The sequence below is a fragment of the Acartia tonsa genome, chromosome 1 (genome assembly GCF_053477335.1).
Source record: "Acartia tonsa isolate MP-2025a chromosome 1, ASM5347733v1, whole genome shotgun sequence".
Classification (NCBI taxonomy): Eukaryota; Metazoa; Arthropoda; class Copepoda; order Calanoida; family Acartiidae; genus Acartia; species Acartia tonsa.
Window position 1 is genome coordinate 50,134,331 of NC_137260.1, and position 14,995 is coordinate 50,149,325.

Consider the following 14,995-nt stretch of genomic DNA (forward strand, 5'->3'; position numbering starts at 1 on the left):
TCTAGTGTTTTAAACAAACTGTAAGGAATAATCCAAGCTATTGAATAGATAATCATTGAAGGAATTAATAACGATTAGTGATCTAAATTATGTAATCTATTATTCTGAGGTTAATCCGTGTGCATTCTACATTTAGATTTATTTCCTCTCCACTATACACTCTATCATAAGAGATTAGGTTTATATTTTTAAATAAAAATATAAAAAAGGGTTGTATTCTTTATTTTATGATTTTCCTATAGTGTTTCTAATAATATTAGCCCTTTAAAAATATATGATGTATGATATATTTTTGGAAACTTTATAAATCTATCTTGAATTGAATATTAAAAGTCTAGTTCTAAAAGCCTTTTATTATAATGTTTTTCAAATAAACAATGGGTATAACTATGATATTTACATAGAGCTTGTTAGCTATAATTGTTTTAATATACACTAGAGCCTGCGCCCCTAGAAAATTCTAGGGGCACCTTCAATGGTCCGCTTCATTAATTAGTAGGAAAGAAATTTTTTGGGTGGTTTTTTTTGGGGTTGGGGGGGGGGGGGGGGTGGGTTAGTGGTGAGTGGAATCGGTTCAGCGGTAATCAATGTTTTAAAATGTTAGGGGCTTTGTGTAAGAAGGGAGAAAGAAAAGCTTAAAACCACCCCAAGACTACTATTTAAGAATGGAATAGCGTAAGACCATCACAGGACCTACGTGAATGTTACCTAAAAAAGAGTTCAGTAGTTATTGAGATCTTAAGCTTTGGACAAAAAAACCTCAATCCTTTGTTTGTATGTTTGTACCGAAGGATCTCGCTAACCACTGAACCTATCGGGTTCTCCTTAACAGGGTAGCTTCTCATAGGTCCCGGGAAGGTTTATAACTAAATCCTGGGGGGTGGGACACCCCCAACCCCCCAAAAAATGAAAAATCACCCCCCCAAAAATTTTTTAAAATTTTTTTTAACTAAAATTAAAAATGAGAGGGCCCCCCCCCCAAAAAAAAAAAAAAAATTTTTACTTTTCTTTTAAAATCTAAAATAAGAAATTTAATTATTAAATTCGACTCTCTCCTCCTCAAGTGCCCCTAGAGGCCTCTAGGGGCGTAGCCGCTAGTACTTTATATAATTGGATATAAGTAACCCATCTCCAAATATGCATGTACTTATTTATTTGTCAGGTTCCCAATAAGAGCTAACCTATCCCGTTTCTACCTGTACATCCAGCCAATATTGAGTTCACCGATTCCCGTTCGCTGTCTGTCATTCGAAGTGTATCTCGAAAACCTAGAAATAAAATTGTTTTGGTGACAAGTGAGTATACATAATAAACAAGGGTGACCCCATCCATAATTATCAAGGCACAGAAAAAAAAGGGCTGACAGACAGGTGGACAAAGTTAGTTTTTGAGCAACAAATTTAAAAGGTAGCATATAAAAAGTAATCTTATTTCCTCAAATTCATCATCGACAGACACAGTAAATTAGAGAGCAACACCGCCTCATAACTAAAGACGTTTAAAATTGTTCCTACTGCTGCTATGTCAGGTGTGCGACATAAATAGTAAGAGTAAAGGGGAATGCCTTGGCCCATAAACAGGCGCAACTCACTACCATGCACAGTTAGGACTTCTCAGACAACGGTCGTGCAATCAAAGGGTTGGTTGTGTGATGGATGTTACTTAACCTAATATCCTTGGGTGTTAAAGTATCGCATCCCATTACACGTGGATGATGCTCTGAATTCTCTAGATGATCACTTAAATCAGAGGAGAATCCCGCCCTTACGAGGTAATGGTAAAAATCATACAGCTCAGTAGATAAGGTGACTCATATATGTACATTTGCTATTGATAAGGAACTTAAATTTTAAATAACTTTACCTTTTGCAAACGGGTTACTGTCTATCTTTAGCTTGGTTATCTAAAACAAACATAGAAAATTTAATAATTATTTATCGGATCGTATCATAGACAGGTTTCCGTGGATACTAAAATGAAAAATAATAAGATAAAAACTTGTTGGATAAACAAAAATTAGTTTTGATATAATCATCTATTAATTACATATTTGATACTTTCATAAAAGCCTTTTTTTTTGAAAAAACGAATACCCCTTTGAAAATTGAAATTCTAGACATTGCGGGACTCTTTCAGATGAGGTACTATCCCCGGGTCTATTTAATCCTTTACTTAACCTAGAATAAGTTTTAAAATCCTTTTTTATTCAAAATGTTTGTTTTTGGTATTGTCAATATTGGAGATTTGAGAGAAGTACATATTTTTTCCTTACTTATGCAATTTTAAAATACAAATGTGTAGATGTATAAAATCTGAGCTTATTCATAAGATATTCAATTATTTATATTACACAGATATTATTGCATTAAATCTAATTCTAATTGTGAATCCTATCACCCCCCCCCCCCCCTTCTACCTCCAAGTTTATTAAGGGAAATGCAAGCATAGACTAATGTACAAGATCATCAGATCAAAGTAAATTACTTTAACAGTTATAAATCTATCTCAACCATAACATTTATAAATTAGTAACTACTGCTGCTTCATAACGAAATATATTTCAAAGAAAAAAATCTTCATTATCAATCGCATCTGTAATAGAAAACAACAACATAAATAAATGAAAAAAAAGCATTAAGAATTATACAAAAATAGTCAAAATGTTAAAATATATCATAAAAAATAAAATTTCAAATTCACAGCTACTGTTTAGATCTTTACTATAACACAACCAAATAACAAATAAAGGAGAAGCGGTCAAACTGGCTGTGTAATAAGAGAGAGAAAGGGAAGGGTGTATAGTTTGAAAAAAATATTTTTTAAAAACAATTGCAACTGCATTTTGAATCAAGTTCTACGATTTAACAATGGTTCAAATTTTCTAATATAAAATTTTTCACGGGCTAATCTTATCCAAGGATTATTACTTTTAAGTTGCTCAAATGGAACAAATTGTAAATGGCAAGGGTTGTGGCCATTTTGTGAAAAATGTTGTCCTACAGTTTTTACAGAATTTGGTTCAATTGAATTTTTGTGTTCTCTGAATCTATCCACTGCTTTACGTCCTGTTTGTCCAATATATTGTGGATGAGATTTACAAGTTCCATTATCTTTAGTACAAGTTATACAATATATAATATTTTCCGAATTACAAGTCAAATTAGATAAAATGGGAATAGTTTCTTTTGTTACAGAAGATACAATGTTGTTAACAAATTTAGGTGAAAATTTACATAACATACAATCATTACCACAATGTTTAAAACCTATCTTATTTCTGGAAGGTCTTTTAGGAACTAAACTTTTTGGCAACTTTGCTCTTATGAGAAATTCTCTCAAATTTTTTGGTTTTGTCCAGCACACCATCGGTGGATCTGGAAAAATCTTTTTTAATAAAGGATTTTGTGTCATAACCTTCCAGAATTTAAACAAAATATTTGAAATATGTGGCAACCGTGGATCATATTGTAAACTAAGAATTGGGCGGTTTACAATTTTTTTCTCTACTTTTTTCAAAGCAGTTGACCTATCAATTACAGAAACACGTTCAAAAGCTTTTAAAATGTAATTTGGTTTGTATCCACGGGTCAAAAGTAATTCTTTTAAAGTATCTAATTGTTTTACAAAATCTAAATTATCACTGCAAATGCGTTTTAATCTCAAAGCTAATGAATAAGGAATATTTTCAGTTATATGACTAGGGTGACAAGAAGATGTAAGCAAATAAGAACATTTTTTGCCAGGTTTAACAAATAAATCAGTTTTAATATAACCATTTTTATCAATTGATATCACAGTGTCTAAAAATTCTACAGATTTGGTCTCGAAATTGTAAGAAGCTTTAAATTTAAGATAAGGATGAAAATTGTTCAAATGTTCAATAAACTTTAAAAGTTGTTGCTCAGTGCCAGTCCAAAAGAAAAAAATATCATCAATATATCGTTTGTAAAGGTGTGGTTTGATGCCTTTCCATGATGTTAGCATCAAACATTCTATCGCACCCATGAATAAACAGGCAAAAGTGGGTGCAACACGCGTGCCCATGGCTGTCCCAATACGTTGTAAGTAATACTTATTATTAAAAACAAGAACATTACATGTTAGCACTAGGGTTAAAAGAGTAATTAAGAAAGTGGTTGGGACACTTTTATCACTTCTTGTTTCTAAAAATTTACCAAATATATTGATTCCCTCGTCTAAGGGAATATTCGTGTACAGACTTGACACATCTAAAGTCACAGGAATTGAACCTGGAGGCTGTGGCCCTTTTAGATTCTCCTGCTCAAAGTTCCTTAGCATATCTGGTGTATCCTCCCAATATGATGGCAAGGATTTAACCAGATGGTTAGAATGAATATCAACGAAATGGCTTGCATTCTCGAAAGTAGTACCACTTGCTGACTCTACTGGCCTGAGGGGAGGTACAGTGGTACCTGGCGGCCATTTCTCAGGAGCCACATGATCTTTAATCAAGCCATACAATCTACCTGGCTTTGGCTCCTCTGTTACAAGCCATGAAGCTATATCGTTGTCTATCCAGCCCTCCTTTTTAGCTTTATTTACTTCCGATTTAAGCTTCTCATGGTCATTAAACTGGATTTGATCCGCCTGATATGCATCCAGCTCTTGAAAATACGGGTGCTCTTGACCATCAGCATTAATTGGCATATTGAAATGTTAAAAATTTTTATATGTTAAAATATTCATATCTATTTAAAACCACTAGAAGAATAAAAATCATTACGATATTTTAAATAATTTTTTCTGTAATGATGATTCCTGGGACGAAAAAAAAATTTGCACCTTAAATTACGTCTCATCAGAAAAAAACTCCTCTATAAAGTCTATAAAGAGCTGAAGTTAAAACGCACAGAATAAGGAACTTGACCCATGTTCTATATATTTCTCTATGGTTGCATATTACTGGCAAGTATGTTTATTTAGAAGATGCATAAATATCTATGTATATGTATGAATCCCTATATGTATAATGTATATGCATGTATTTAATTTCTATGTGTATGTATTTAAATCAGCCACGTTCAAATTAAAAATTAATTCAGATTTTTCTAGAAACTTGCTTTAGTTAGGTAAAGATATTGACATTTAGAGACAATCTAACCCAGGTTAAGAATGGAAGGGATGGAACATTGGTATGTAAATTAAATTGGTACTCAAATTTGTTATAGGCACGTTATCTCATTTGTTAGATTTAAACTTAAATCTTAATGTGTTGGTTCATACTTTTAAACCAAATGATTTTAATCTGCAGAGGGGTGAAGTATGTTTTATGGTTTTATTCCCTAATTAATCAACAATTGTCTTATCCCATATAATCCCTGGGTTCTTTCACTGCTTTATACTCATTTTCCATGGAAGAAGAATACACATATCAGGCTAAATCATGAGCCAGCCTAATGTATATAATATAATTTACCAATTGGTTTTGATAAGCAGTGACAGCAGTGAAGCAGGTTTCTGGGAATGCAAATGTTTTGTGGCCCACTTTATGCAAATCGGATAAACTCTCCACCTGAAATTAGTAATGTTCTTTATTGCAAATTTTGCTTGTAGAATTGAAACTTTCATTTCTTTGCCTCAATTTCTGGCTCATAAAATTCTTTTGGTCTTTTAATTCAAATATTAACAAGGAGCAAGAAAGGTCAAAGTTTTAAATCTTTATTCAGCGCAACTACTAAGTATTAATAATATCCGATAATGAAATTAAATTGCTTAAATTTGAATGAGATCTCATTAAGTTGACTCTGAAATATCCACAAAAAATTGAAAAGGTAATAAAGAATAAAACAATTTCCTTCAAGGTGCATTCTCGAATACAAAATCCCCCCTTATTTTGAAATGTATTTCAAAAAGGGCAGGGGGAAGTTTTTCCTTTGTTTATTGATTATTTTTGGATTAGGTTAGGGCACCGCAGGTATAGACCATGCAGGGGCAAAGGTTATGCAAAAGAAAAAAAATACCAAGCCTTATTTCCAATTCATTCCAAAAATAAGGTGGGTAAGTTACAGTGCTCGATTTGGGTGTGACCACTGAATTAAGCAGTTAGTTCTTTTTGCTGAAATATATGGAGATGATTGTTCTTTTTTTTCATTGTTCTACCTACCTTATTATCATAGGAATGAACAATTAGATGAACTCTTGGTTGAAATTTGTGCATTGAATTCAAAACTATTTGCCCAGTTTTATCCTAAAACAAAACAAGATAATGATTTTGATTAATAAAAAAAAATCTTAACAAAAAATCAATTCATATAATATTTTTTTTTTATATTGTGAATCAACCGTATACCTAAACCTGTAGCACTGTGGGACTATAGTTACCTAACTAGACAGTAATAATCGATTTAAAAACCATTTGACCTAATATAAGCTATGTTATAGCCATTTTATAAAGTAGGTGCAAACCCAGTTAGGTGTAAATTTATGTTTATCGAGAAAATATATCATATAAGAAAAATCCAAACAACTGATGATTGTGCCTTTAGAGTAGCTTTGAAATTAACACAAAATAAAAAATAATATTTTACCTTCTCATTGTTAGTCAGTTTTACCTTTTCAAATGAAATGACCTAAATAATTTTAATATTATTGATTAATTAAACAGAATATATAAAAAGAGCAATACAATCTTACACATAAAATGATAACATTATCAATTTCTAATTTTTACAATATTATTGATTATAAATAATGTCAATTTAGTTAGATACATATAAAAGTAAAGGCGTGCGAAAGGGGTGTGCAGTGCATAAACAAAAATTAGAAATTGAGTAGACCTGCATTCCTCTATTTGCACTCTATTGAATATTACATTAAACGTTCCCAAAATATAATGGAATTTTGTGAGAGGTTTCGTGATTTTTTATATCAACCAAATATTAAAAAACTTTTATTTACCTGTCCAATTAGTTGTCTGGCAGAAAACGGAGAATCAGGGTGTGTATAAATTCTGTGGGGAGGGGCAGCGTCTGCCCGTCCTGCTATCAACCATCGAGACTTGTGATACGCGTACCTTTAAGTACAAAATATATTTTTAGTAAAATAACAAGATACAAATCAAGACAAAAACCACAAAAATAAAGAGAAAAAAATATCTTAAGTTTTATATGTGATAGATAGTAAAATCCTAGATAATGAATTAGCAAAACAAAGTATTTTTATTTTCATGTTTTAAAAATATCTTTGTATATATAACAAATATATACCAAAATTCTAGTTTTTAATAATTGAACAATCAAAATGTCGTCGTCTAAGAAAAAAAATTAACAACAAATCAATTATATTTGTTTGCATTGGAATTTGAATCATTAACCTAATCTTTGAAATCATTCTTAACATGAATTTTGATTAAAATTGATATACTTAATGCTTTTTAATAAGAAAAACTTAAACATTAAAAACACTTACTTACAAAGACGACATTTCTAACCTGTATCTTTTATCATCAGTAAGGAGAAAATCTAGAAGCACATCATACTGCTTTGTTGGGTCTAGATACCCGGCAAAACTTATCCGCAGTGTTGGAAACATTCTCCTAGTAATAGAAAATAAAAGAGTCTAGAAAAATAAAAATTCTAGTTGAAAAATAAAAATTAGTCATATTACTTTAAAGTGATATTGTGCTCATTTGTGTCAGTCGGGCATACGTTAGCGTTCCTTTAACCCCTTTTACTATATAATTGGAGAAATAGCTCTTTTACAAAATAACCAACCCTTTGATTGCACGACCCTTGTCTATAAGTCCTAAATGTGCATGATAACAAGTTGCCCCTATTTATGGGCCAAGACATTTACACGCCCTTCTCTTATAAATGTCATAACATAGAAGCGGTAAGATGCAGTGTGGTCCGGACTCGAACACGATACATCTGTCATATATATTTATGTTGTGATGTCATATATTTAAGTTTGCAGACATATGTTAGTTGTTACTCTTAATTACTCTTTAATTGCTCTCAGAAAGAATAAAGAGAAAATATATTTAAGTCAGTTGATATTGAGAGTCCTAACACAGAACATTATCTGGTTTGGGTTCGAGTCTTTATTAAGACCAATACAGCTATCCACAGACATCCTACTACTTTAGATAGTTTGCATAGGCAGATATTCTACCCCTTCAAAGTGCATAGTTAATTAATACATTGTATTAATTAAACAGACAGTCATCCTGTTGCTTGGTGTCCTGATATACAGACAGACATCCTGCTACTTCAGAACTATCCAGCTTTGAATAATCAGTAGTTTTGACTTATTAACATATTTAATCATTTCTAAATATAGTATCAATATATAATCTTATTTACTCAAAAACTGCATTTAATCCAATATAATAAATACTTAAAAATCTGTTTGCATTTTGAATTGAACATTAAGTCTACTCTATCATTAACTTATGTAAGTCTGTCTATATCACATTTGGCGCAGTCTTATTGTGCTACGTGTTATTTAGACCTGCTGCTGAGTTAAGGGTGGGGGAAGTGGTGTTTAATTTGGAGTCAATCACTTTTTGAGATATTTTTTTATCTCGGATTTTTCACAGTTTTGTTTTATTCTTTTATATTTTTAACTTGATTTATATTTCAGGTTTCTGTGGAATTTCATTCTTTAACTCTTCTGATCTAAATTTCACGGCGGATCTAGTTCTAGTGCTCGGATATGGCTGATGGTGAAAAAGGAGAGCGGGGTAAAAATGAAGGCAAGCGTGGACGGCCGCCTAAACGTCCTCGGGAGACTGACAGTCAGGATGATGATGGAACTCCCGAAAATTGGGAGGAGGAGGATGCTGCGGCTGAGGATGCTGGTGCAGGTGCCAATGCGAATGTGGAGTTGGCGTTGGGCGAGGTGGAGAATGACGTTGTGCCTGAAAGCATAAAAAAATATGTTAGGGCAATGTTGAAGGAGCATACGACTGTCAAAGGTCAGGTGGATAAGTTAACGGCGGCGAATAAACGGCTGGAGAATAAGGTGAAAGAGTTTAAGAACTCTGATGAGCATAAGAAGTTAGGTTATGATGTTGATTTGGCTACTAATAAGAAAAAGGTGGCGCAATTGCCAGCGGATGGGGATATTAGCGGTTTTTTGTATGAGACAGATGGGGGGCTGACTGCTGTGTAGTGGAATGATGTATATCTAAAATATATGGATATATTAATTAATTATAATGACTAGTGTTTTCAAGAGATTGTGAAGTTTTTGAAGATAACGAAAATGCCTATTTGTGCGGATTTAGAATTTTTTGTGCCTGGGGCTGATATTCCGGTGAAGGAGTTAGGAATTATTGATACAGGAAATAATTTTAATTCTTTGATATCTAGAGAAATTCTTGATAAACATGGAATTGAGTTTTGTCCTGCTAAATTATCAGCGTATTCAGTAGATTTAAAGAAAGTTAATATTATTGGATATGTTGTGTTGAAATTTAGATTTGCTGGAACTCAAGCTGTGTTTACGGAGATATTTTATGTACCTGAGGTGACGAGTAGGTTGGTAAATCTTGGATCTGATTTCCTGAAAAAGAATAAAATTAATATTTGTTTGGATGAGGATAAGTTTGAATTTTGTGGGGAATCTGTCCCTATTAATTCCTGTTTACAGAAACAGGTGGTGGCGGAGATACAGAAAATTCCTATTTTGTCCGGACGAATGAATTCTGAAATTCCATCTAAACCTACCTTGCCAGGGATAAAGGAGGGGGGTGGGTTTGGAGAGTTATATTCAACGAAGTATAATGTGAAGTTGCTGGATAAAACTATTTTTTATCCTGGAGGATCTACCGCTGTGGTGCATGTGACTGGATTAAAGAATGATGGGCTTTGGTACGTGTCCCCTAATTCTTCTAAGATGACAAGTGGCAATGGGATTATGATTATTGAGGGGGTGTATCAGCCACGGAAAGATGGGTCCTGCGTGGTTAATGTAGTTAATGCGTCAATAAAACCTATTACCTTGCTGAGAAATGTGAAGATGGGGCATTGTTTCATCATGGATAATCAAGATGTCACCTGTAATAAAACAATTAATGAGTTGGATAAGCCAGAAAAGTTGTCGGGGCAAAAAATGCATGAACGGGTACAGTTTATTATTCAAAAATTGAAGTTAGATGAAAACCAGATGATTAAGGAAAATCCAGAATTGAAACCTAGGATTATTAAAATTTGTTTGGAAAATTTTGATATCTTTTCAATGAATGATTCAGATATTGGTGATTGTAGATTAATGACATATAATATAGAATTGTTACCTGGAGCTAAACCTGTGAAGGCCAGAAATATTCCATTGAATCCAGAGTACGATGCTAAGTTGAAAGAACAGTTAACCAAATGGCTGGATGCCGGCATTATTGAGGAGGGTTTCTCGGATTGGTCTAGTCCTATTTTTGCTGTGAAAAAGAAGGCTGCACCTGGAGCAGAGGCTAAGTTGAGGTTTGTCATCGATTTCCGCAATTTGAACAACGTGACTAAGCGGGTGGCGTGGCCGCTGCCACTGATTTCTGATAATCTGACGAAGCTGGGTTCTGGTAAGGTGTTCAGTACTCTTGATTTGACAGCTGCCTACCATTCGATGACTATGGATGAAGACTCTAAACCGTTGACAGCTTTTAGTGCAGCAAACAGGATGTATTTGTTTAACAGGTTGCCATTTGGGTTGTGAATGCACCCAGCCTGTTCTGTGCTCTGATGGATAAGGTGCTGTCTATCCTGCCAGGTATGTATGGATTCTGTATCAGTTACTTGGACGATCTGATCGTGTTTTCATCAAGTCCAGAGGAACATGTAGAGCATCTGCAGGCACTGTTTCAAGTTCTTAGGCAGGTCAACCTGAAATTGAATTTAGATAAGTGTGATTTATTGACTAGAGAATGCCATTATTTGGGGCATATTATTAGTGCCGATGGATTGAAAATGAATCCTGCATATTTGGAACGGATTAAGGATTGGGGCAAGCCTAGAACAGGGAAGGAGTTGCAGAAATTTTTGGGATTTACTAATTATTACAGAGGATATTTTGCTGATTATGCCAAGAGGTCGTGCATGTTGGATAGTCACAGGAATGACACTATAATAAAGTGGACAGAAGAATTGAACAGAGTATGGACTGAATTTATGGAAATGTTCAAGACTGAAATGTGTAAAGGCTATCCTCAATGGGATAATCCTAATCTTTTTATCGTGGATGTAGATTATTTGTCGAGAACTGAGTTAGATTGTAAGGACCATCGACTGAAGGATTGCCAGGAGTGTAGAGAGACAGATAATAAAATTTTGGACCCTTACCTGGATGATTCACCATTTCTGGATCAAATCTATTCCATTATGCAGGTACATTCTGCAGAGGATGAGGCGGATGTTGAGTTTGTCTGGCAAAGTAGTCTTCAGCAGGACGAGATCCTAAATGAAATAAGGTTATGGATATTGGAAAGGAGACAGTTGTCGTCTTATGAGAGGGCGGAGTTATCGGGCAGAAAAGAACTATTGTACAATCTTATTGGCCATATGTATGTGCTAGAGGGGGTTGTAATTTTCAGACAGCCTTTGGCCGAAGGGGGTTTTGTCGAGAGGCCTGTAGTGCCTCTTTCTTTATACAATGATATATTTGATTCAGCTCATGGTGGATATGGTTCTGGACATAGAGGTGTGCAGGAGACAATACGTAAAATAAATGAGAGATTTTTTATGCCTGGCGTGAACAAGTTTGTGGAATCGAGAATACGAAGTTGTATTACATGTTTGAAAAAGGCTGGAAGTAATCCTAAACATGTTTCACCTATAACTCATTCTGTTCAAAGTAGTGAAGTTTTTGCTAATATGTCAGTGGATCTAGTTGGTCCTTGGACTCCATGTTATCATCAGGGACAGACGGTTAAATTTGTCTTAATCATGGTTTGTTTTTTTTCTAGATATGTTTTTACATGTCCGTTGGTTGATGCTAAAACTGAAACAACTGTAAAGGCTATATTGGAAAATTTTGTACCTACCTATGGTTTATTTAGGGCTTTGAGATCGGATAGAGGTACAAATTTTACAAGCAGTGTGTTTAAAGGTGTGATGAAAGGATTGGGGGTGGATACTGTCCTAATTCCCCCCAGGAATCCAAATTCGAATCCTGTAGAGAGGCAAAATCAAAGTTTGTATGCTGCTTTGAAAGTAGATGAAAATCATGGAACAAAGGACTGGGCTAAAAAATTACCTTTGGCTACGTTGGTGATTAACTGCTCCAAGAGTACTAGAACTGGATATTCTCCATTTTTTCTAGTTTTCGGTCGGCAGCCACGTATTCCCCTCGATTTTCTATCACCAGTCCCGTCTGTTGAATCTTCATCCTCGCGGTCGTATTTGGAATTTCTGAAAAATATGGAGGATGTAATTAAGAGAATTTCTACAAAATCCAAGTTATATTTAGAGGTTCAAAATAAACACAGAGTACAGAGGGAAGCATTAAGAGTGACAGATGTTTGTTATGCTTTCTTTAATATTGTGAAGACTGACGTGTCCAAGAAATTACAGTCTTTCTATGGAGGGCCTTTTATTGTAGTTAAGAAATTTTCGGATGCATTGTATGAGTTGGCACCTTTTGGGAATAATCCCATCAAGAAAAATCAGGTTGTGGCTAGGGATAAAATTCGAAAAATTCATGCTCGAACGGAGGTTTTAGGGGAGGAGGTTAATTTTAACGTTTTTCCTTTACCTGAAATTTGTCCGTCCGATGAGATATTTTTGGAGGTTGACAATATGCCTGTAGAGAGAGAAACTGTAGAGGAGAGAGAGAGTGAAGATGTTGTGTATTTGTCATCTGAAAATGATGGTTTTGAATTGGCAGAGGAAAGACAGAGTGACGAGATTCAGGAGAAGGAGAGTGAGGTTGAGGTTGATAATGACAGAGTTTCAGGGGATGGAAATGAGTGGAACGTTAATAGAGAAATTATACCTGTAGGGGAAGGAGTAGAGGTGGGAGTGACAGATGAATCTGTGGTGCCTGCTCCTGTAGTTGAGGGTAATTTTGACGAGGTTGAGCTTCCATCGGAACAGTCGTTTTTGACTACGGCGCCGCCGCAATCTTCACCTGAAAGATTAGTTACAATTAAGAAAAGTGGATCACGGGTGGCGAAATATTTATGGGACACTGGGAGGAAGTTAAGATCTCAGGTAGGGGGTCCTGTGGTACATGTTCAGATAGGAACTCGAGGACGGAGAAAGTAGGGAAAGGAGAGCTGATAATAATTATTTTTGAAAAAAAAATATTATATAAATACATATAAATATTAAAAAAGTATATTATAATAAGAGTTCATGAATTGTTATTTGATTATTTTAATAACAAATATGTGCTGACAAAGCTAGTAGGTGGAAAGTTGTCCTGCAATGAAAGGCTAAATCAGTTGATATTTGCGGGTGAATTGGTGAACAGTTATCAGCTAATAATGTCTGGTCATAATAATAAATTCAAATCAGGTAAATATTTTTTAATTTGGGGATTGTGTTTGATACCCTGTGGGGCTGATGTGATACCTGTGCTAGTAAAGGAGTGTGTTGGTGACGGTCCTGAGTTGAGGGCTTCAGAATGTACAGTATTTGGTCAGCATGAGTTTAATGGAACAATCAGCGGTCATCTGTTAAAAAAAGTGGGAGTGAGATTTTTGCCCGCGGTACAATGTCACGTCGACAGAACGGTTCACACCTGGTATTGTGGCAAATATAGCCACTTACATTTAGGGTCACCAGCTGTTGTTAGTAGTGATGAGTTAATTTCTAGTGAAGATTGTAAAAGGATGGAGGAACAGAGGGTGTTAGACATAGATGGACGACGGTTGCCTGTAGCGTTTTATGACCAGTCAATGACTTATTTCATAAATGGTACCATTCTGTATGATGATATGATGACGTATGGGATTGACCCTCAGTGCAGAGGGGATGGTATTTATTTAAACAATACCTTTGTGCCTAATACTTTTCAAGAAGTTCAGATTACAAGTTATTTGAAAAATATACAAATTTCAATGTTACCTGATAACAGTTGTTTTCTTGAGGATCAGTTCATTGGTGCACATTGTCTGGAGTCTGATCTGCGGCTTGGGCTTGATCGAGTGATAGTTCACAATAAATCACAGGAAGATAGACGTCATTTTAGTTATTTTCGGACTGTTGAAATTGTAAATTTAACTTTGTTTACATTTTCTAATATGGCGGATGATGCTAATAATCAGGGTGGCCAAAGTTGGTTGGCGATTTCTCCACAGTTTTCGTTGGGATTGAAACTGGGGAAAAAAGTGGAGTTTTCTGACTTTCTGACTGATTTGCATTATTTTCATACCAACGTTCCTGATGTATTTTTGTGGATTACAACTGCTAAAAAGAATTTTTTTCCTTGGATGCGAAAAAAGGAGGAGGATGGTGCTTTATTATTACAGCTAACGTCTTCATATCATCAGGTGGAAAGGATTTTGCAGGCAGAACAGGGGTGTTGGGAGAATAATTTGTTTCATTCCAACATCAAACAAGTCGGAAATTTGTTGGTACAACATCTAGGGGAGATGGAACTTGTGTCTGTATGTAAAAAAAGATGGTTGAATGTGACTTTAGGAGCAAATTCGCCGTGTTATCTTGGTCATTTTTCTTTGTTCATGGATGATAGAATTGTTGCTGTAGAACCGTTCACAAGATTAGTTAAAAATGTTTCCTTGTTGATGGTTGTCGAGTGTAGGAAAAATCCAGTATTTGTGAGAGTTAAACCTGGATTATATTTAGGCAACAAGGGGGCAGGAATGCAGCTGGTTCAGACTAAACGGCTGGAGGATAGTTGGTTGAAGGTACCATTGAATTTTGAGCATCTGTTGGATAAGGGAGAGAAAGGACAGGTGTTGGAGTCTGTGGAAGAGGCTAAACTTTCGGAATTGGCTGCTAATTCAAATGCTTTTGTTGTAGAGGTTACAGAAGATTGGTTTGTACATTTGTATAATACCTCGATTGATTGGTTGACT

General features: G+C 34.7%; 2 protein-coding genes across 2 annotated transcripts in view; both read right to left on the reverse strand.

Moving 5' to 3' along the window:
• Positions 1–14,995, reverse strand: part of LOC145327913 (uncharacterized) — a 33,538-nt gene that overhangs the window by 3,326 nt on the left and 15,217 nt on the right. Inside the window, exons 8-14 of the mRNA XM_080171447.1 lie at positions 7,451–7,555; positions 6,919–7,033; positions 6,549–6,590; positions 6,125–6,208; positions 5,438–5,533; positions 1,864–1,903; positions 1,197–1,268 (exon numbers count right to left, since the gene is read on the reverse strand). Coding sequence (XP_080027573.1) covers positions 1,197–1,268; positions 1,864–1,903; positions 5,438–5,533; positions 6,125–6,208; positions 6,549–6,590; positions 6,919–7,033; positions 7,451–7,555 — 554 coding nt within the window. The remainder of the gene's footprint in view (positions 1–1,196; positions 1,269–1,863; positions 1,904–5,437; positions 5,534–6,124; positions 6,209–6,548; positions 6,591–6,918; positions 7,034–7,450; positions 7,556–14,995) is intronic.
• LOC145317930 (uncharacterized) lies at positions 9,022–10,532 on the reverse strand. The gene is made up of 4 exons (XM_080159253.1): positions 10,262–10,532; positions 9,966–10,022; positions 9,488–9,528; positions 9,022–9,150 (listed from the first exon to the last, which is right to left on the reverse strand). Exons 1-4 carry the CDS (start codon positions 10,449–10,451, stop codon positions 9,022–9,024), a joined length of 417 nt encoding a protein of 138 aa, XP_080015379.1. The 5' UTR covers positions 10,452–10,532.

Coding starts and splice junctions, on each gene's coding strand:
- LOC145317930 (XM_080159253.1), bottom strand. CDS start 10,451: ATGACAAACCTCAACTTAGCCTCTGCTCCAGGTGCAGCCTTCTTTTTC. Junction 10,023..10,261: donor CTTCACAGGTTTAGCTCCAG/GTAACAATTCTA, acceptor GTTTTATTACAG/GTGACATCTTGATTATCCAT. Junction 9,529..9,965: donor TCTTCACATTTCTCAGCAAG/GTAATAGGTTTT, acceptor ATTCTTTTTCAG/GAAATCAGATCCAAGATTTA.